The sequence below is a fragment of the Octopus bimaculoides genome, chromosome 7 (assembly GCF_046866305.1).
Source record: "Octopus bimaculoides isolate indiv1 chromosome 7, ASM4686630v1, whole genome shotgun sequence".
NCBI lineage: Eukaryota > Metazoa > Mollusca > Cephalopoda > Octopoda > Octopodidae > Octopus > Octopus bimaculoides.
This window is the reverse complement of record NC_142934.1, coordinates 112036012-112061011: the sequence shown is the minus strand read 5'-3', so window position 1 is coordinate 112061011 and position 25000 is coordinate 112036012. Positions and strand designations below refer to the sequence as shown.

The following is a 25000-nucleotide window of genomic DNA, read 5'->3' as shown; positions in this document are numbered from 1 at the left end:
TACTTTGCAGGTGGGGCCCAATTAGAATTTTATTCATGCTAAGTAGCCCATCCCACTCAAAAGGTCCCTGAATAAGGTTTGTTTAAGGATGTTGAGCAAAACACCCATGTTTCCAAAGGTGAATTATTCAAATCCCAAAGAATTCCTCTCAACACATGGTTATGATGCTCCCCCAGTACTTCTGCACATGATCAGAAATGCACATATCGTCAGCCACCAAGGGACATGCTCAACTGGTTAAGGTCAAACAACTGACAAGCAAATCTGTGGTATTGAGTGGAATATTTGCTGTGGCCCATCTTTTATACCAAGACAATTATTATTATTATTGTTATTATTATTATTATTGTTGTTATTATTATTATTATTATTATTATTATTATTATTATTATTGTTGTTATTATTATTGTTATTATTATTGTTGTTATTATTATTGTTATTATTATTATTATTAAGGGTGACAGATTGGTAGAATAGAGCATTGGATAAAATGCCTTGTGGTATTAACTTACATATCTTTGCAGTCTTCTTCAAATCCCTCAAGTTTAATTTTATCTATTTTCTCAAAATCACTTAATAATAATAATAATAATAATAACATAAAAGACAAATAGATAAAGGAGATTGGAATGGAATGTCTTGTAAAGCTTTTACAGAAGGTTTTGCCTCTGAAGAACAGGAAAAATCACCAGAAGGGCCTTGAGTACTTGATGGCTTATTGGAATCCTGTGGAAATCTAAGGTTATGGGGTAGTAACCTGCCAGGCATAAGACCAACCCTGAGTCAAGTTGAATGATCCTTTCCACTATAGGCACAAGGCCTGAAAATGGGGGGGGGGATAGTTGAATACATTGACCCCAGTACACAACTGGTACTTATTTCATTGACCCTGAAAGGATGAAAGGCAAAGTTGACTTCAGCGGAATTTGAACTCAGAACATGAAGACAGATGGAATACCACTAAGCATTTTGCCTGGCGTAGTAATGATTCTGTCTGCTCACTATCAAGTTGAATAATAACAAGAATAATGATTTATGATTTAGGTACAAGGCTAGCAATGTTGAGGGGCAGAAAGCAGTCGATACCATCAACCCTAGCACATGACTGGTACTTTATATGATCAACCCATGGAATTTGAACTCAGAACATAAACAGCTGGGACATATATTAAAAGGCATTTTCCTTATGCTTTAATGGTTCTACCATTTTAACATGACTCTCTCTACTCCATCCAACCAATCAAACAAGCTGAATGCAGACTTTACAAAAGACACAAGGGTATATATAAATTAGAAACTTAAATTCTATCTATGAAAGTAGAACCATTCTGATGAGACTCACCACTTCTGGGGTATATGTGAAAATAACTGGCTTCATTGCCAGAAAGAAAGCTGTAGCCAACTTCTCCGTAAGGTTTGGCTGTGTCTTTGTCAGTGGCCTGCACAGTAATGACGGTTGTACCAGGTGGGGTATCCTTGTCGAGGTTTGTGTTATATTGTACGGGATAAAACTCTGGTATGTTGTCATTAATGTCCTGAATAAATATCTTTACAATGGCTGTCATATAGAATCCATCTGCAAAAAATTTTTTAAATGAACATGAACAAAAATCACAAAATAACTAACAAAAACTAAAAAAAATTCTTTTTTTTCATGATATTGCTGGTGGCTGAAGAGACGGTCGAGTGGGTTCGCCAAAAACTCTTGTGAAGCCCCAAGAAGTCTATAAGAAGAACAAGTCTGGAAACCCAGATTCCTACAACGACAGTTTGTCGCGTCCTGAGGAAACGCTTGCTAATGAAACCCTACAAGCTGCAGCTCATTCAGGCCATAACGGCAGATGACCTACAAAAGGGCAAACATGGGGCTATGCGAAGGGCCTGGTCTATGTCCTCCCACTTCCTGCAAACCTAGAGGAACTCAAGCAGAGAATCATTACTGCAATGGAAACTGTTACCCAAGGCATGCCGCAGCATGTTTGGAAGGAGCTGGACTATTGACTTGACGTGTGCTGTGTCTCAGGCAGTGCACATATTGAACATTTGAGAAATCGTTCATGGAATCCACATATATTTGAAATTCTCATTCAAATTTGGAGGAATAAATCTTATGTTGCTCAACATTAAGCCTGTTTAGTTTCATTTGCTTTGAATATGTAGTTTCTGTGATATTTACATCTCAAATGATATGAAATTTTTTGAAACACCCTGTGCATACATACTTACATACATACATGCATATATATATAAGGATTTTGTAATGAGATAAAAAAACGAAGGCTGTGTATAATATAGAACATTTATAAATGTTCTATATTAGACACAGCCTTGGTTTTTTATCTCATTAAGAAATCCTTATATTCACACGCTGATATATGACCTATGTTGGACCCCCTATTCACATAATCACTGAACATGGAGCTTAACTATGGTCTATCCACAGCACTTACTCAGCATTACCTGAAACCTCTGGGTCTCATGGACACCATACCATTCATAACCTATATATCTATAGATATAGATATATACACAAGCTTCCATGCAGTGGAACTGAACCAGAAACCAGGTGGTTGCAAAGCAAGCTTCTTAACCATACAGCCATGCCTGTATCTATATGAACACACACACACACAAAGAAAGAGAAGAGGAAAGAAAAAAAGGGAGAGAGAATGTGTACGTTCTAGATGTCATATATTTGTGGGGTGGGGTAGAAAAATTTACGGTGGGTTGGGGGAAATAGCTGTAAATGCAATTTTGTAGAATATAGAAGATTAGATGAAGGCTGGAGGAATTATTATATAAATATTATTTTATGGAGAATGGGGGATTATCTCAGATATATTATTTTTGCGATAGATAAAGGATTATTAGGTGAGTGGATTGACGCAAGTATAATTTTGCAGAAGATAGGGGATTATTAGGAGCGCCGGGTGGGTAGAGAGATGGATGTAAGTGTAAGTACAAGAGTTGATGAGAAATAGGGAAAATAGGGATAAAGCAAATGTGAATATTATTTTGTATGGGGAGGGAGAGAGGGAGAAAGAGATTGTGACAGAAATAGGGATAGATAGGGGGATATATACATATATATATATATATATATATATATATATATATATATATATATATATATACACACATATACATAATGATTATTATTATTCAGTAGTCTTATTATTATTATTATTATTAATAATTCAAAGCTGATCATTTGATGACTCATTTTATTGCTGCTTGTGAGTTTTGGTTTTTGTGCTCACCAAGAAATAAATTTTATACACATAAGGGTGGAAAGGTAGAGGCGTGTGGCTTAGTGGTTAGGGTGTCAGCATCATGATCGTAAGATTGTGGTTTCGATTCCTGGACCGGGCGACGTGTTGTGTTCTTGAGCAAAACACTTCATTTCACGTTGCTCCAGTCCACTCAGCTGGCATAAATGAGTAACGCTGCGATGGACTAGCGTCCCGTCCAGCTGGGGACACACACGCCATTGAAACCGGGCCCATGAGCCTGGCTACGCTTTAAAATGGTGCATTTATTATTATTATTAAGTTTGGAAAGAAAGCAGAGTTGCATCCTTGGCATGATCCCTTCAACCCTTGCAATACCAACCGTGCTGAAACCACCTCTGGCTCTGTAGTACAGAGCTAGAGGTGGTTTTCCTAAGTTTTGAATCAAAATCTTCCACCAAACCTAAGCCACAGTTTATGCTCATAACACTAGCTTAATGAGAACTAAGTTATTTTACTAAATTCTTTGTTTTATTTAGAACTAGCTGACATACCCGGTAATTCCCAGGAAAGCGGGACTTATCCCTTGGCTCCATTCTCATAATTGTTTCGCTAATCCAATAGCAACAATACAAAGTATGTAGCCCTTAAAATGGCTTTGCGCATTTACAGAGAATACTGAACTGTCTTACACAGGATCTTGTTTTTAGGAATTCCCAATAAGTTATGAATACCCAAATTGTGGAGTCAGTTGTGTAATAACATGAAATTAGTTACCTGATAATAAGAATTCAAATAAAGCAGCCCCGGAAAGGGCTTTAGTGCATTCCCAGAGTATATAGAACTTACAAGGAAAAAAGGGGGCATTGGGAAGAAGGCAGCTGATTGGGGGATGCTATGAATTTATATTATTATAGTATTGTATATAAATTATATATTAAATATGAAATAATTCACAGTATATATAAATTAGTAGAATATAAAATATTTATTTATACACAAAAATAGGGGGGGGGGGCGCTGAGGGTGTTATGTGGCCATGTGGGTGGGCGGCAGTGGCCCCAAAACTTTGAGAACCTCTGCTTTAAAGCATGGCAGTTAAATTCATATCAATTTTGCCTTTTAAAAAAACAAGTTTAGATCAAACCCATATCAGACACTTGATGCTGTATGAATTCAAAAGGGACTCTCGCAATCAAAACAGCAAGAAATTTGCAGTCTGTTGTCTATGGGAATGAAGCTTTAAGTGTCTGGACATGCCAATGATGGTTTGGCCAGTTTTGAATGGGGAAAGTTTTCTCTTGTAGATTCCCTTTGAACTGGACAACCAAATTGTATCAATATCTAGCCTCTGAAAACTGTAATCAAGGAAAATCCAAAGCCTAAGAATTAGAAAAATAGCTCATGATCTTAAAACATCTTCATGAAGTAGGAAAAGTGTCTAAATTTGGTCAGTGGATCTCTCAGCAACTGTCCGCTTGTTAGATTTATCAAGGAGTTGCCCTTTGCACTTCATTGAAGAATAAACTTGTTGCCAGACCTATCAGAGTAGAATCACCACAAGTGATGAAAAGTGTGTTGTTTATAAGTGAATCCAACAAAGACGACAATGGTTAGCAACAATGGTTAGTCACTCATGGATTGATTTATTGAGTCCTTCTTTGAACATACAGGTTGACTAAGGGAACGTATCGACCATAAACTAATGTAATATTAACAAATCTATTCACAGGCATAGAATACAAATAATTTATTTTTTTATTGGCCACGAGGACTAATATAAACGAATGAACATAAAGGACGTGCAACAACATAGAAGATAACACAAGATGATACATAGGGTTCCTCGTGTAAACAATGAAAATTAAACAACATAAAACTCCCAATTGGGAAGGGGCTTTAAAGGTCCTTGTGGAAAAACCCACAAGAGCCACAGGTGCCTGATCAACAGGACAAGAGCCCTTCTTTTATCTTTCACAGGTGTATGCTCAGAAATGGCCCTTTCACACCAACCATTTTTCCAGCAAATAGAATATAGGTAATATAGCAACAACATTCTCTCTAATGCCTTCATTAATATTCCATTCACAGGAATACCAGATCTATCAAACTCTTCCTTCATAAAATAGATCAATGAAGCTAGCAAATTCTTCCTTTGACAAACATCTGAATGAAAATGAATTAAAACAACTCATACCACTTACCTCCATCAATTGCCTTAATTGGAAATTCAAACACTGATTTTTTCTCATAGTCCAGGCTCTTTGCTATACAAATTCTTCCACTAGCACTTTCAACTTTAAACTCCGACGGCTTTGTGTAACCCATGCCGTCAGCTATTTTATAAGAGACTTTTGAGTCAAACCCACAATCAGGGTCACTGGCAGATACCTGCAAGAAATAAAAACAAAACGGAGTTATTAAAGACTATTCAAAACTCTAATGCTAGTATAAGGTGAATATCTAAAGTCTTGGAAGTGAGGTTTTTGGGACAGAAAATAGAGGAAGCCCATTGTACATGTGTCTGTATGTCTGTGCTTCTGTGTGTGTGTGTACATGCACGTATGTATGTATGTATGTATGTATGTATGTATGTATGTACTTATGTTAGGTTTTTAAAATATCCTTTTGCAAATTTTTTACAATTTTTAATTTTATTTCCTGAACTGAAAAAATGATTTGTAATACATACACATATGTGAGCATGAGTATGCGTATGTGTGTGTGTGTGTGTATATCTCTCTCTCTCTCTCTCTTTCCTTTCTTTGACATAGAACATTTATTGTAAATAAATATCAACCATCTCACAAATGGTGCTGTTTGTTTGCAATTTTCCATGAAGACATGTTCAGTGCTTGTGATGTCCAAGTTTGTAAGCACCATTCGAGCGTGATTGTTGCCAGCGCCACCTTACCAGCACATGTGCCGCTGGCACGTGAAAAACAACATTCAAGTGTGGTCGTTGCCAGTGCCACTGGACTGCCTCCTGTGCAGGTCGCACATAAAAACACATTCGAGCGTGGTCGTTGCCAGAACTGCCTAGCTGGCCCTCATGCCGGTGGCACATAAAATCACCCATTACACTCACGGAGTGGTTGGCGTTAGGAAGGGCATCCAGCTGTAGAAACTTTGCCAGATCAGATTGGAGTCTGGTGCAGCCTCTGGCTTACCAGTCCTCAGTCAAACCATCCAACCCATGCCAGCATGGAAAGCAGACATTAAATAATGATGATGATGATGATTACTCTGTCTGAAAATAAGTGCGGATTAGTGACAGGAAAAGCATCCAGCTGTAAAAAACATACCTCAATAAATTTTGTCAAACCGAAGCAAGAATGAAAAAGAGAATGTTAAAAACAACGATAGTAATAATGATGACGACACTTTTAAAATGTATTGAGTACTACATTGAAGAGCAGTCTTCTTAATAACTAAGATTATATATCATATAAGAATGGCTGTGTGATTAAGAAGGTTGCTTTGATACTTTGTAGTTCCCAGTTTAGTCCCACTGCATGCCACTTTGAGCAAGTGTCCTCTACTATAACTTGGGCCAACCAATGCCTTGTAGATGAATTTGGTTGACGGATACTGTGAAGAAGCCTGTTGTGTATTTATTTGTGTCTCTGCGCTTGCCTCTGCAACTCCCAGCCCCCAGCAGCAAATAGAATAAGTACCAGATTAAAACATAAGCACTCAGTTTGGTTTGTTCAGCTGAAACACCTTCAAGACAATGCCCCAGTATGGCCACAGTCCAATGATTGAAAGAAGTAAAAGATTTAAAACGATATACACGTGTGAATATATAAATACACCATTGATAGGTGCAGGAGTGGCTGTGTGGTAAGTAGCTTGCTTACCAACCACATGGTTTCAAGTTCAGTCCCACAGCGTGGCACCTTGGGCAAGTATCTTCTACTATAGCCTCTGGCTGACCAGAGCCTTGTGAATGGATTTAGTAGACAGAAACTGAAAGAAGCCCGTCATATATATATATATATATATATATATATATATATATATATATATATATATGTATGTATATGTTTGTGTGTCTGTGTTTGTTCCTATCCACTATCACTTAACAACCGACGTTGGTGTGTTTACATCCCTGTAACTTAGCAGTTTGGCAAAAGAGACCGATAGAATAAGTACTAGGCTGACAAAGAATAAGTTCTGAGGTCGATTTTTTTTGACCAATGATGGTGCTCCAGCATGGCTGAAGTCAAATGACTGAAACAAGTAAAAGAATGTGTATAAGGGGGGGGGGGGAGAGGGGGAGAGAGAGAGAGAGAGAGAGAGAGAGAGAGGGAGATACATTGATTCCTAGATAGAAATATTACTAGTTCACACAAGTTTGATGTGTATATGAAGTTATAACTTCACAGACATATGCATGTATATATACATGTGTGTATATATGCATGCATGTATACATATGTGTATATATGGGTGTGCATGTGTGAATATATGATTACACAATTGATATTTCCATGCCATGGTATATATATATATAAAATACAACACACACACTCAGTGGTTTAATGAGTTTGGAGGCAGGATAGAGTAGGCGGGGTGGGGCGGGGGAGTAGGTTGTTGCCCTGGCAACTGAAACCAATTCTAACCTAACAAAACCATTAATGTCCAGAGGAAGGACAATAAACTATATTGTTGGGTGACTGGTCATTTGCACTGGTCTACCGGTCAGTGGTCTTAACTTCATAACTTCATATACAGGTTAAGGTCAGTTACCCAGTGAGGAGGAGATGAGGCAGGTGATGCTAACAGCACACACACACACACACACACATGCACACACACACACACACACACGCACACATATACACATATATATGTATACATACATATGTCTGCATACATACATACATATACACATACATACACACACACACACACATACATATATATATATATATACACACACACACATAAAGTGGTGAGGATGGTTGAAGAGGAGATAAAGAGAGACAGAGCAGATGGAATGAATTATTGAATTGATGTGTAAGACAAAGAGAAAGGAAGGCAAAAGGAATAGAAAAGATACAGTGTGTGTGTGTGTGTTTGTGTGTGCGTGTAGGGTAGTGGTAAGGCAGAAAGGAATGGTGTGGTATTAGTAAGACATATGGAAAAAGGTGTGAGAAAAGGAAGGGTTTGATCCTGGTGCCTAATTCATAAGATGCTTACAAAAGATTATTTCCACAAGTCAGTTCAATATACGAGTATGTAATATTGATCTTCCTTCAGTTAATCCTTACTGGCCTTGAGAGAAAGAGAAGCAATGTCGGTCCAGTTGAGACTGGAACTCGGCGCAGTTTTGTAGGATAATGTAAGTGTGGGAATCTAGTTGGCATTTGGCTCAAACTGATAAACTATATTCCTGGAATTTCTTCCAGGTGGTAATTATCTTTCAGCTATAAGAAATGCCTTGCTTCATAAATTGTTTGATTACTGTACTTCAGAAATATTCATTCATACTGACAATTTCTAAAAGGAATGAAATAATGCGCTATATGATTACTACTGATGAGAAACTTCAAGATGATCCACAACAAGCAAGAAATGAATAAATAATAAATAGATAAATAAATACTGTAAAAACCCATGTAATTTATGCACATTTTATTCGCAAAAATAAAAAATAAACTTTAGTGGGTGCGTAAATTACATGAGTAGATCATTTCCAGAATTCAAACAAAACTTTTTGTTACTCTTTACTCTTTTACTTGTTTCAGTTATTTGACTGTGGCCATGCTGGAGCACTGCCTTTAGTCGAGCAAATCGACCTCAGGACTTATTCTTTGTAAGCCTAGTACTTATTTTATCGGTCTCCTTTGCCGAACCACTAAGTTATTGTTGAAAAAAGATGTACAAAATGTAAAAATTCATATCAGAAGTTGACTCATTTAATGTCAGAATAAGTTTTTAATGGCTTAAATACGCGTAATGAAGTTAACTTTTATTTGTGCTGGATGGTATAATGCCTACTTTTTCTGTATAAATTTACTAAAACCATTAAATGGTTAACTAGCATTTGAAGTCTGACGTTCATGCTGGTAAACACGGCCTGGGCCATATTTTACACCGCAGGGAGTTTCTTTCTCTCGCAATGGAGAATACATTTCATTTCTCCTTTGCAGTAAACCAATCACAAGTTCCGCTCATACTAACAATAACAGTAATGACAAATTTTTAAGTTTGCTTCACATTTTATAAGTGTGGGAGGGATTAAAATTCCAGTACTCTGTATGAAAGGTTCCAACAAGAATAGGTGGAAAAGAATTCTATTTACATAATCAGTTTGATCGGTCACCTTCCTCTGTCAGATGAGTAAAGTGTCATCTAAGCTGATGTTTATTGGTAATTAAACTTAATTTGCAATACCTGTGTGTATTTATCAGCTTTGTTTTTGTTGGTAATTCTTATCAATAACTTTTCCTGTGGTCATAATTTGAGAAGACATACAGAAGTATGCTAAAAATTATGGACATAATCTCTTGTGGGCAAGAGATGTAAAATAAAGTTTATTATAAACAACACAAACACTTTGTAATTTAATAGCTTTCAATGTGATACCTGTTAAACAGAAATTATTCTTATTTAATGAAAATTTAATAAAATCTAATCATCAGTGAAATTATGTTAAATACAACTAAATTGGAAACCTTTTCCCCCTGGCAATATTGGCAATTCTAAAAACTTTTAGGTGTGAATTTTTACATGAGTAGAAGCTTTTTTTAAACAAATTTTATCTTGAAAATCACCTGCGTAAATTACACAGGTGTGCAAATTACATGGGTTATATATGTATGTCATTAAGCACACAGCAGAAACTAAAGTAACCACTGGTACACTTTTGGCACATGGATAATGGTAGACCTAAAATTAATTCCTGACAATACCCAATATTAGAAAGGGGAGTTAGTACACAGCAGTGGGGAGACTTACAAGTAGCCTCAGGTAGAGAGAGACAATATGAGTGTGAGTACATGGCAACAGGTTGGCCTAAAACTAGACTCTTGTAGACAGGAAGTGGTATTATACAGGTGTGAGTTGACCCAAAGAGGCAATGTTAATGCACAGGGGTAATATATATAAAATTACCGAATCGTACAGAAAGGTAGGAGAGATGAAAGTAATCACTGGTAGTATGGTAGGCATGATACATAAAGCTAGTCTCTAACAGAGACAATTATAGCTTGCGAAGACTTATTGGGGCAAGCGAAAGCGAAATCGTGATGGCACCTGTGCCCAGTGTCGCCTTTCTGGCACTTGTGCCCGTGGCATTTGTAAGGACTTTCGAGCGAGATTGTTGCCAATGCTGCTGGACTGGCTCTTGTGCGGGTGGCACATAAAATACACCATTTTGAGCATGGCCGTTGCCAGTACCGCCTGACTGGCCTTCATGCCGGTGGCACGTAAAAGCACCCACTACACTCTCAGAGTGGTTGGCGTTAGGAAGGGCATCCAACTGTAGAAACTGCCAGATCAGATTGGAGCCTGGTGTAGCCATCCGGTTTCACCAGTCCTCAGTCAAATCGTCCAACCCATGCTAGCATGGAAAGCGGACGTTAAACGATGATGATGATGATGATATGTATAATAAAGAGGGTGAACGGTGAAGGAAACAGAGGTGGATAGCCTGTAAGATATGAGAGATAACTTTGTAATATTTCAGTAAAAATATACAGACACTTGTTGTTGTGACTGATGTTTTACCTCAAGACTAGTCCTGATTGAGTTGGCCTAAGATCAAAGATCTTCCAACTGTGACCAGCCTATCTTCCAATCAGATATATATATAATTAGAAATGCCAATGTAATTTGAAATGTATGCTTATTTTTAATAAACATAGAATTTTATCCTTGCTATCTATAAAAAAAAAAAAATGATTTAAACCACAGGTTTTTTTTTTTTCATCTGCAAGGGTAGAGAAAGTAGGACTGATCTGACTGGTTTCTGGTCTTGTTAAATTTTCTCCACTGAGAAATAAGGAGCTTATAGCTACATATAGTGGATACATAGTTAAATTGGAAAATCTAATTTGCATAACAATAAGGATTCTCTTTCTGATGAGTCTCTAAGAAGAACAGAAACTAGTGAGATCACTCCGACTTTATCACTCATGCAGGCGATAAAAATCTGTGATGGAACCACTTTATTTACTTGTCGTAAGTAAGGTTAAAATTATATGTTTAATACACAGAGGTATTACATAAAATTATAATATTTCAAATTAACTACATAATAGGCGCAGGAGTGGCTGTGTGGTAATTAGCTTGCTTCCCAACCACATGGCTCCGAGTTCAGTCCCACTGCGTGGCACCTTGGGCAAGTGTCTTCTACTATAGCCTCGGGCCGACCAAAGCCTTGTGAGTGGATTTGGTAGACAGAAACTGAAAGAAGCCCATTGTATATATGTATATGTATGTGTGTGTATATGTTTGTGTGTCTATGTTTGTCCCCCCAACATTGCTTGACAACTGATGTTGGTGTGTTTACGTCCCCGTAACTTAGTGGTTCGGCAAAAAGAGACCTGATAGAATAAGTACTAGGCTTACAAAGAATAAGTCCTGGGGTCGATTTGCTCGACTAAAGGCAGTGCTCCAGCATGGTCGCAGTCAAATGACTGAAACAAGTAAAAGAGTAAAAGAATAATAATAAAAAAAAGAGTCCCTTGTGTTATCAGCATAACACTATTCATGCAAATCAGACAGGCTTACTAAGCTGGTTCATTTGTTTGCTTTGTGTCTATTTTACTATGCTAGCATAGGTTGGATGAATACTTGACTCTATAAGTATTTATCCAACCCATGCTAGTATGATTAAACAGACATATTTGTGGAGTATTTGTTGCTATTTACAATCAGATATGCTCCCTGTCTTTACCCATGCCTCTATACCTGTTTTTCAAGTCAGGGATTCATTAAAAAAAACTTTTCTTTTGTAATTTTTTTTCTAGTTGTCTTCAAAAAACTCAGAGCCAGAGGGAAATTTGTTGATAGGAAATGTCAACATTATGCCACTGTATATTTTGCTCAACCGCTTTCATGAGGAAAACATGGGATGTAAACATTCACACAGACAGACAAACACACACACACATGGATCCATATGGACATGCACACATAAATACACCACCCCACGTTTCATTATTAACATATATACATATGCATACATACACATACATACACACACATACATAAACATATATACACATACATATACATACATATACACATATATATACATTCACATATACACACAAACAAACATTCACATATACACACATATTCACATATATACATACATATACATACACACAGATCCATATACATACATATACATATACATAAATACGCACACATACACATAAATACATATACATACATAAATACACATACATATACACAAACTGATACACATTCGCGTACACATGCATACGTAAACATATATACACATACATATACATACACATATCTACAAACATACATATATATGCACACATCCATACACATACACCAACACAAATACACATAGACACATACATATACACGCACATACATATACACACATCCATATATGTACATGTACACACATCAATATACACACATACACATGCACACATTCATATACATAGACACATACATATACATATACACACATCCATGTACGTACATGTACATACATCTATATACATACACACACACACACATAAATACACATACACACATGCATATACACACATATATGTACATACACATACACACATCACATTTCAAATTATCCACAAAAAAGCTGTCTACTGCAACATTGTTGATGCTGATTTCATGTTGTTGTTGTTGTGATTTATTCATGTTGTTGTTGTTGATGCTGTTGATGGTGTTAGCATTGATGCAGCATTATGGCTGTTGTAGTTAACTTTTGTTATTGTGAAGTTGTTGTTGTTGTTGTTGCTATTGCTGTTATCCACCCCCACCCCCTGGTAATCCCCCCCCCCCCCACCAAAACACTTCAATTAGTTTTGAAATGTTAATTGTTTACACAGGATAAGAAACTTCTATGTACAGGAGCTCCTCCTCCTACTACTCACCCTCTCTCCCTCATGCCCTGCCAGAGGAGATGGAAGGGCTGGAGGGGAGTAGGGGGGGACTCAGGGAGAAGATTTAAACTGTCTTAAGAGAAGGAGGGAGAGAGAGGGGGTGAGTAGGGTGTTGCATAAAAGTATGTGTGTGTATATGTATGGGCATGCATGTGTGTGTGTGTGTGCATATGTGCAGGCGTATGTGTGCCCGTGTGTGCATATGCATGTATATATATATGTGTGTGTGTACATGTGTGCATGTGTGTAAGATGGGTTCATAAAATGTTGGACAGACGAGTTTGGTGTGTGAAGGGTCAGATACGGTGTAGGGTGTTGTGTGTGTGTGTGTGGGGGGGGGTAGGGCCTGTAGTGGTTAAACAGTGACACACATGTCTAAACTTGAAAGAATTACAGTGAAAGAGAAAGGAAACGGAAAGACAATGTAAAACTTCCGAAAATCCCAAAAGAATAAAATAAATAAAAATAAAATAAATAACAAATAAATAAATTGCAAATATATAATTTATTTATTTATCCATTTATTTATTTATTTATTCATTCATTTAAGTACAAAGAAGGGACAACCACTGTGACAATAGGAAACTCCTGGAGGGCAAAAGAAAACTGAGAGGAAAATGGGTCAGCAATTATGTAAACCCACCACCACCACCACCACTAATACTGCTACTACCACCACCGACGACAACATCAACACCACCACCAATATCACTACTACTACTACTACCACCACCATCTATCTGTGTTTTCCAAAATGATTTGCTCAGCTGAACTTATTGGAGTTATCTTTCCCTTGCTACTTTTCTTTTCTTTTTTTCTTATAATTTTACACAACAGTAAAAGGAGGTTTCGTCTAGAGATCGAATAAATAATCTCTATCAATCACAGTTTTCCAGCACACAGTTTACATACGTGAGACCCTACCATATGCATACTAAATTAATATGCGGAAAGCTTGCTTCTCTGCAGTAATTTTCTTCAGCTCTATTATTTATAACAATCATAATCACTATTTTGCATCTATTCCTATATCCTCCTCCTCCTCATCTGTTTAACATCTGTTTTTACTATGATTGCATGGGTTAGATGAGTGTTGTTAAAAAAAGCAGTAGGATGCTCTTCCTGTCACCAACCCTTACACATTTTCAAGTAAGGAAATATTTTCCTTTGTCCTTCAAGTAACAACAAACTCAGCGGCCAGGAATGCTTCCATACATGGACAATAAACAAATGACACTGCTTTTGTATGACTGATTACTGTTTACAATCAATAAACACATGCTCACTTCCATACATATACATGATATGCACACATACACAGACACATACACATAGAGTCAAGCATATTTCACTCAAAAATCATAGGTCAATATATATGTGTATGTATTACACACACACACACACACACACACATATATATATATATATATATATATATACACACACAAACATGTGGTTGATTGCTGGTGATAGGGAGAGAATCACTTCTCGTGATTGTCGAAGCATGTTAAAAACAGGCATGGGTGAGTGGTAAGAAGCTCGTTTCCAAACCACATGGTTCAGGGTTCCATCCCACTGTGTGGCACCTTGAGCAAGTGTCTTCTGCTATAGCCTTGGGCCAACCAAAGACATGTGAGTGGATTTGGTATATGGAAACTGAAGGAAGCCCATCGTATATATGTGTGTGCATATATATATTTGTGTGTCTGTGTTTGTCCTCCCACCATTGCTTGACAACTGATGTTGGTGTGTTTATGTCCTTGTAACTTAGCATTTTGGCAAAAGTGACCAATAGAATAAGTACCAGGCTTACAAAGAATAAGTCCTGGGGTCGATTTTCTCGACTAAAGGTGGTGCTCCAGCATGGTCGCTGTCAAGAATTACATTAAAGAGTGAAGAGCATACATATATTCTTATATAATTCTTTTATTTATTTATTTTATTTTCTATTTCTAGGAAATAAAGTTTTTAAAGTCACAGGTAGTCGTGAATAGCACAATTTCATCCTCCTTTTGGACTCGTCAACATGACATAACCAGTAACTTGAAATTAATTAAGTTAAATTCATCTTGTTGTTGTTCTTCTTCTAATACAGTGGTTCTCAACCATTTTTTGCCTATGGACCCCTTTGATTTCTATTCTACTTGGGTGGACCCCCCACCCCGTAGCCATTTGATGTTTAAAAAATCTTAAGGATCACATTAAAAAATTATTAAAATATTTCATATTTTGTAGAAACATAACCAATTCATTGCACATAAATTTTAACAACAAAATCTTACATGGACCCCCAAGGGCCATATGAACCCTGGCTGAGAAACACTGCTTAAAACGGTAAAGAAAAGAGGTAGAGAGAGACTTGAATTCTTTGACACACACATATATATATATATATATATATATATATACACACACACACACATAATATAATACACATATACACATACATACAATAAATCCAATAACGGAAGAAAGCACTAAAAATGTAATTAAAATGTAAATAAATAAAAAAATAAAAAAGTATATATAATCATCCAACATGCTGACTACCTTATTATTCTAAATATACACATACATACATACATATATATACACATACATACATATATACACACACACACACACACACAAATATACATACATATATATACACACATATATGTGTGTGTGTACATATATATATGTGTGTGTGTGTGTATATATATATATATATATATATATGAAAAGGGGTTTGTATGATTATGTATAGAGGAATATATTACTCAAAGGAATTCCAACTCTGTTTTTTATGTTTTATATATATTCTTATAATATTAATATATGCTATATAGTATATATATAGTAAAATGAAATGAAGTATTGATTGTCTTATTGAATAAATGAAATATTGAATATCAAATATTAAGGGACTAGTATACTTTCTTTCATTTTAACAGTCTTCAAGGTCCCAGGTTGAGACAGGAATGTTTCTATATATACTTTGATAGGCTTCGACCAGTATTGGCCCAAGCCATGTCTAACTTAATAGCACAACCTGGTGAAGTCATTCAAATCAGGAATCAGACAACATGGCCCACTATATATGTACCTAATTATGCATTTGCTACTGATGAAGAGATGAAATATCGTTTTGATGCACTGATGTGGAGTTTGGTTGTGGCTTAGAATAGAAACGGATTAGTCCTATTTAAAAGTATTGCAATCACTCAGGTAATGAACAATTTGGCCAACAAAGAGGGTTCCAAGTCAGATTATGTTCATATACAGAGACTCCCGTACACTTACATAGAATGCTATGCAATAGGATTGAACCTGGTATATTATGATTGTGAAACAAACTCATTAACCAATCGGATATACCTGCACTCACAACTTAGTATATACACATATTTACTCCAGTATGGGCAGTAAGATCAACAATTGAATTGAAAGTTCTGAGAGCATTTTGGAGGAAGAGTAGGTGTGGGGAGAGACAGTTGGTGGGTGTGGGAAGGAAAGGAGGAGATCGGTGTTGGTGGTGAAGATGAAGACGACGACGACGACGACGATGATGATGATGATGTTAGCAGCTTGGGTCGTTAGTAGCAGAGTATGAGATGTGTAATGTACATGTGAAGGGGGTGTGAAGGGGGTGTATGTGTTACTGTGGAAGAAAAACTGGCTTTTTAAAAATGTTATCATGCCCCCCCCCCACCAAGACTTCCTACCATCACAACTTCCTTACTATTCCCCGACTCCCCACCATGACATCTGCTGTCATCATCATCATCATTACCACCACTACCTCCACCAACACCACCTCCTACTGCTGCTCATCGTCACCACCACCATCACTTCTGTTTTTACTCCTACCACCACCCTGGGCCACAGTATGTCTACTGCATGTAATTCTATTTAGCAAAAGCAATGTCATGCTTCAGTTGCAAGAAAACCATAACAATAACTAAAAAAAATCAACAAATACAAGAACAACAACAACAACAATGGCAATGGCAATGAAGATGAGCTGAAGCATAACGTGCACATCATTATGTTAAGGAAGTTTCGGCCGTCGATGAGAAATAAAGCATCAGAGTCTGGCGGAATGGCAGCGGAGATATGCACAGTTAACACTTCGTCAGGAGGTGGGTGGAGTGAGAGCCATGGTTGGGTCGGGGAGTGGGTTCGGTGCAGAGAAGAGATGCTTGGCGAGTGTCCGATTGGTACTGGAGCAGAGGAGACATTCCACGACAACAGAAGCAACAGCAACAATAATAACAACATTAACAGATGATAGTTCTTTGACTGGTTTCAAACACTGAATAGTGACCACGCTGGAGCACCCCCTTCAAGGGTTTACTTGATCGAACCAGCGTCAGCATTTATTTGTAAGCTTAGTACTTATGATATTGGTATCTTTGTTGCTGAAGTGCTAAGTGATGGGGATGTAAATGAACCAACAGCAGAGATTGTGTAAAAAGAACAGTAACAAAAATGTTTTGTGTATTACTCTCTCTCTCTTTTACTTGTTTCAGTCATTTGACTGCGGCCATGCTGGAGCACCGCTTTTATAGTCGAGCAAATCGACCCAAGGACTCATTCTTTGTAAGCCTAGTACTTATTCTATCAGTCTCTTTTGCTGAACCGCTAAGATACGGGGACGCAAACACACCAGCATCGATTGTCAAGCGATGCTGGGGGGACAAACAGACACACAAGCATATACATACAAACATACATATATATATATATATATATATATATATATATATATATATATATATACATATATATATATATACATATATATACGACGGGCTTCTTTCAGTTTCCGTCTACCAAATCCACTCATAAGGCTTTGGTCGGCCTGAGACTATAGCAGAAGACACTTGCCCAAGGCACCATGCAGTGGCACTGAACCCGGAACCATGTGGTTTGTTAGCAAGCTACTTACCACACAGCCACTCCTGCGCCTATTGTAGAAGAATAATGAATTTATTGCTCATAAAGTTTAACAACAAAGTCTTATCTGGGCCCACCAAGGATCATGTGATCCACAAGGGTCATGTGGACCCCCAAGGGTTATGTGGACCCTGGTTGAGAACCACTAATTTATGTCCTCATAATTTAGTGGTTTGGCAAAAGAGATTGACAGAGACAAGCACCAGACTTTAAAAAAGTACTGCCATCCATTTGTTTGACTCAATCTTTCACGACAGTGCTCCAGTATGGTCGCAGTCCAAGTCAAATATAAAGACAGAAACAAATAAAAGATCACCAAAGCCAAGCAAGTCATGCGGAGCCTAATTACTGCTTAGATGGCTGACCATTTGGGAATCATAGGTACCGGATGTTACTGAGTTTTAAAGGCCAATGAGTTTGATCTGTGAGAAACAGTAGCTAAATTTCCTTCAAATCACAACAACATGCTTTCTTAAGAAAAAAAAAAAATGATGTAGGCCTGAGTTCCTGGCCTGGGTAGAGGAAAAGACAGGATAGTCATGGCTGGAGAGCTTTTGATTATAGGCCTAGCTGAGGCGAAGCAAGAGCAGTAACAACATTATCATCTGGGAATATTGTTGTGGCTGCTGCCGTTACGACCATCATCATCATCATCATCAACTACAAGAAGGTGATCAAAGAAAAAAGGAAAAGGGAACACAAAATAGAAAAGAAACATTAAAAAGCTGTTGCTACTGATTACAACACCGTCAGTTCACTGCAGGGAAAGTTCACCACAAGGTCAGTTTACCAAGGAAATATATCCATGGTATCTCACCATTAATAATTAAAAACTATTTTACTGAAAAAAAAACAAACAAAAAAAAAACAAAAAAAAACAGGTGAATTGATGACAGTGAACTTTCTGACCATGCTCGCTACTATAATGCTCATCAAGAGTTCAATACCCACACACAGTAGTAGCCTCTCAACCCTTTGTGTGTGTGTGTGTGTGTGCATAAATATACATACATATAGGTAGGAGGGCTCCGAAAGGGGTCTCAGGGAGTAGCGTCCCTGCCTTCCTGAGCTAGTTTTCCGCCACATTTCTTAAAAATCATGGTAGAGGGCTTGGTCTTGGGACCACTCATGTCTACAAACTGAGGTTGGGGGAAAGCAAGGGCATGTCCCTGTACAGAAAATCCAGCTCCAAAAAAAGCTTCATGATAGCGAAGGAGAATGGACACCAGCGCAGCCCAGTCCAAAGGTTGGGGTCGGCTGCACCTGCCTACCTCGGTTGCTATGGCATTGAGGTAGATCCATCCACCCCCGTTAATGGAGACAAAACCCGGATTTAAAACACTGAATGACGACGACGATGATGATGATAATATGTACATATATGTATATGTTTGTGTAGGTGTGTGTATATATGTGAATGTGTGTTATATATAAATGTATGTGTGAAGGCACGTGGCTTAGTGGGTAGGGTATTCGGCTTACGATCATAAGGCTGTGAGTTCAATTCCTGGTGATGTGTTGTGTCCTTGAGCAAGACACTTTATTTCACATTGCTCCAGTCTACTCAGATGGCAAAATTAAGTCATACCTGTAATTCAAAGGGTCAGCCTTGTCACGCTCTGAGTCACGCTGAATCTCCCTGAGAACTATGTTAGGGGTACACGTGTCTGTGGAGTGCTCAGCCACTTGCACGTTAATTTCATGAGCAAGCTGTTCCATTGATCGGATCAGCTGTTCCATTGATCGGATCAGCTGGGACCCTCGTCGTCGTAACTGATGGAATGCTCCTATAAGTATGTGTATATATGTTTATGGATATATATATGTGTATACTTATATATGTATTTATGTGTATATAAGTGTGTAATTATATATGTATATATAAGTATGTGTGTGTGTATGTACACACCCACCCACCCACCCACTCCTCACACCCACACACACATCTGGCTGCGGAATATCCATAAAAGAAGGGTGTAATGAAACTGCCATGGCTGAACACTGCAATAACCATCAGTAATGGAATGAATGGTTTCTGTTCCGGTGGCATCCACCTCACCCCCACTCCTCGCCCCCCACCCCAACCCAAAACTCCTTTCCTTATCTCTCCTCATCTGTCCATCATTCCATGACCACCACACCTTAGCGAAATGAGTAGGGGAGTGGGTATAGGTCCGGCACTGGCAGTCTGTGTGGATCTCGGTTAGTATTTTGGTGATGGGTTTAACAGGATTGCCTGTGTGAGCAGAGAGATACAGTGGGAGGAGAGAGCAAGAGAGAAGGGAAGAGGGGGAACAGAAATAGAACTTCTAAAGGAGAGGTTATTGCTGTTGTTTATTGAGCTTCTATTATTATAACAAAGCAAACAGGATGAAAGCCCCTACATGGTCGCTCAAGATGCTAGAAATAGCAGCCTTACCGTCTTAAAAATGGAGGGACAAAATGGATAATGTAATCCTGACGGAATAGTCACAGAACCAGAAAACAACAGCATTATTGACAGTGGCACCATCTTCATAAGAGAAGGCACTATATTGTTGTTTGACCAATACATCATCATCATCATCATTTAATATCTGTTGACCATGTTGGCATGGGTTGGATGGTTTGACCAGAGCTGACAACCTGGGGAACTGCACCAGGTATGTATGTGTGTGTATATATATATACACATATCATCATCATCATCATCATCATCGTTTAACGTCCGCTTTCCATGCTAGCATGGGTTGGACGATTTGACTGAGGACTGGTGCAACCGGATGGCAACATCAGGCTCCAGTCTGATTTGGCAGAGTTTCTACAGCTGGATGCCCTTCCTAACACCAACCACTCAGAGAGTGTAGTGGGTGCTTTTACGTGTCACCCGCACGAAGGCCAGTCAGGCGGTACTGGCACCATTCAGGCGGTATATAAAACTTGGAAAAGGATGCGTGGTGTTCGATCACATGATAATATAAATAATATAATAGGTGCTTATCAACCACATGGTTCCGGGTTCAGTCCCACTGCGTGGCACCTTGGACAAGTGTCTTCTACTATAGCCTCGGGCCAACCAAAGCCTTGTGAGTGGTTTTGTTTGACGGAAACTGAAAGAAGCCCGTCATATATATATGTATATATATATGTATGTGTGTGTATATGTTGTGTATCTGTGTTTGTCCCCCAACATCACTTGACAACCGATGCTGGTGGGTTTAGGTCCCCGTACTTAGCGGTTCGGCAAAAGAGACCAATAGAATAAGTACTAGGCTTACAAAGAATAAGTCCTGGGGTCGATTTGATTCGACTAAAGGTGGTGCTCCAGCATGGCCGCAGTCAAATGACTGAAACAAGTAAAAGAATAAGAATAATATATAAATATACGCATATATACATACGTATATGAACGTACCTACATATATATGTATATATACATGCATATATAGGTACAGGACATCAAAACTAGCAGAGTGAACTTTTTTTTAAAAAATGGCTGAGGATCTCTGGTTTGAGTATTTAAGCAAATCTAATATTTCATCATCATCATTATCGTCATCGTTTAACGTCCACTTTCCATGCTAGCATGGGTTGGACGATTTGACTGAGGACTGGTGAAACCAGATGGCTACACCAGGCTCCAATCTGATTTGGCAGAGTTTCTACAGTTGGATGCCCTTTATAAACGCCAACCACTCAGAGAGTGTAGTGGGTGTTTTTTACTTGCCACCGGCACTTCAAATTATAATGACCAAGGTGACCACCCCTACATCAGAAAAATCAGTAATCTGGAAAGACTTTGGAACAAACGGTTCCAGAAAACCAACATTCTACCTGTATTAAATAGCGAAGTTTATGGAAATATAGGATAAGGAGGAAGAAACACAATTTGAAAGGTAGCTCTTACTCTTTCTCTGTCTCTCTCACCCTGTCTCTCTCAGTCCTTTTTTTATTTGACATACCTGCTTATATATATATATATATATATATATATATTTGTTTTCTATTCATTTCATATTTCTTATCTCTTATCCCTCCCCCCATCACACAAACACATGATTGCCTATTTGAATAACAGATACAGATCCAGTCGCCATAGAAATGCAATCATTTTGCTCATGCAACACAGCAAAATAAGATAATTAATTCAATTTCGCTACCTATACACACACCCATACACCCATGCATTTCATACACACAGACAGGATTGTGTATGCATGTGTGTGTGTGCGTGTGTGCGTGTGCACAAATGGTGCTGAAACAAAACATTGTAAAACATCACTACCAACACCTTCATAACAAATAGATACAAATATACATACACACATATATATACACACACGCACACATGTACATATATATATATATATATATATATATATATATATATACACATACACGTACATACATATATACATACATGAATATATACACATACATATATACACACACATATATACATATACATACACACGTCCATATATATATATATATATATATATACACACATACATATATCTATATACATACACATACACACATACATATATCTATATACATACACATATAGACATATATATGCATACATACACACACATACATATATATATATATATATATATACATACATATATATACACACATTCATATATATATACACACGCATACATATATAGATAGGTAGGTAGATAGAAACACATGCATGTAAAGTCAGAAAAACAAAAACAAAAAAATGCCCAAAATTTAAGAAATGGAAAAAGAAATCCCCCCCCCCCCAACTACAAGTGAGGCTCTGTAAGAATCCCCCAAATACAGCAGCAGCAGGTATTAAAATAAGATGGGCAAATTGAGTTAATGCTGCATCTGGGTGTGCAGTTTGTCAACAGAACATGGAAGATAAAGACAGATTAAAGAATTAATTTACAGACAACTTTACTGAGCTGCCTATCTACCACATCCTTTCAGCTTCTACATACATTCATGTGTATGCATGTGTGTTTCACACATGTATATAGACATGGGTGAGTGGTTAAAAAGCTTGCTTCACAACCATATGCATTCAGTTCCAGTGTGTGTGTGGCTTACCGGTTAGGCTATTTGGCTCAAGACTGTAATGTCATGAGTTCAATACCTGACAGTCCCTGAGCAAAACATTTTATTTCTTGGTGTTCCAGACTACTCTGCTGGCAAAAATGAGTTGGAAATAGAAAAGGGCCAACCATGTAGCATTCAGTGCCATACTGAACCTTCCCACAAACTACATTAAGGGTTCGCGTGTTCTGTGGAGCACTCAGCCACTTGCATGATAATTACGTGAGCAGGTTGGTCCATAGATTGGATCAACTCGAACCCTCTTCCCCATAACTGGTGGAGAGCCAGGCCAGGGCAGGGCTGCAGCATGACGTCTTAGGCAAGTTTCTTCTTCCATAACCCTGGGCTGAGAAATGCCCTCCGAGTGAATGAGACAAATGGAAACTATGTGGAAACCTGTCTTATATGCACGTGTGTGTGTGTGTGTGTGTGTGTGTGTGCATATACATTACTGAAAGTGTTACTTTGGGGACTAATTAGGTTATTGTCCAAATACAAGCCTCAGTGTATTTAACAGCAAATTATAATCTTCTTTTCTACTCTAGGCACAAAATGGGGGCTGGGTGTCAACTAAATAGATTCAGGGTATCACAAGGTCATTTCTCGCAAGATTATCACAAATAGCTTTGTTTCATAAATTTAATTTATTTAACATTAGAAAGTAATAAACAATGCATAGAAATGAATTAGTTATAAGTAGGGCAGTTGGAAATAAAAATACAACTTCACAATATAGAAGCCGGCATGGTTGTGTATAGGTGTAAACATGGCTGTGCGGTTGAGAAGCTTGCTTTGTAACCATGTGATTTTGGGTTCAGTCCCATTGTGTGAGTATCTTCTACTATAAGCCCTGGGCCAACAAAAGCCTTCTCAGTGGACGTGGTAGGGAGAAACTGAAAGATGCCTGTCGCATGTCTTTGTTTTTGTGCTTGTTTTCACCCATCCACTGCTTGACAGCCTCGAGAGTGAATTTGACAGATGGAAACTGGATGTGTGTCTTTTGTGTTTGTCTCTCTCGTTGCTTAGCAACCTCTGTTGAACTGTTTACATCCTCATAACTTAACGGTTCGGTTAAAGACACTGATGGAATAAGCACTGAAAACTAAATACTGGAATTGATTTGTCTGACTAAACCCTTCAAGGAAGTGCCCCAGCATGGCCACAGTCCAATGACTGAAACAAATATAAGATAAAAAGACAAAGGCCTAAATGTCTGTGCAATGTTCTCCCACTTACTAATTCAATGAACAGGGAGTCCAGAGGATCAATCAACTGCATACTCATCATCGAAACAGATGTAGAACCATTTTATTAAAAGTAGACAGTTGATTACTAGCTGAAGGATGATCGAGTTCAAATCAGTAGCACTTATTCCAATGTGTCCCTTCTGGAGAAAGGACACTTTAGCCATGCACACAGCTGAGTCTACTCAATTTTAAAGACACACCTGTATCTATTTAGTTGACAAACAAACTTAAGTGCAGCATTAAAATGCTATCAAAAGAGTGGGTGTTAGCTAACAATTATTTTCCATTACTTTGCATATCATATGTTCTAAGATGTAACAGTAGTAGCAAACAGAAGCATGTGAATGTGTGCACATGTGTAAAATGCATGCAAATGCATACCCGTACATAC

The 25000-nt window shown here is 37.9% G+C and overlaps 1 protein-coding gene across 3 annotated transcripts in view; it reads right to left on the bottom strand.

The window, feature by feature from the left end:
- The window catches only part of LOC106872611 (protein dachsous), a 685945-nt gene that overhangs the window by 36112 nt on the left and 624833 nt on the right, over positions 1–25000 (bottom strand). For all 3 annotated transcript variants that reach the window (XM_089355784.1, XM_089355783.1, XM_089355782.1), the window contains exons 3-4: positions 5435–5621; positions 1343–1576 (exon numbers count right to left, since the gene is read on the bottom strand). In XM_089355784.1, coding sequence (XP_089211910.1) covers positions 1343–1576; positions 5435–5621 — 421 coding nt within the window. The remainder of the gene's footprint in view (positions 1–1342; positions 1577–5434; positions 5622–25000) is intronic.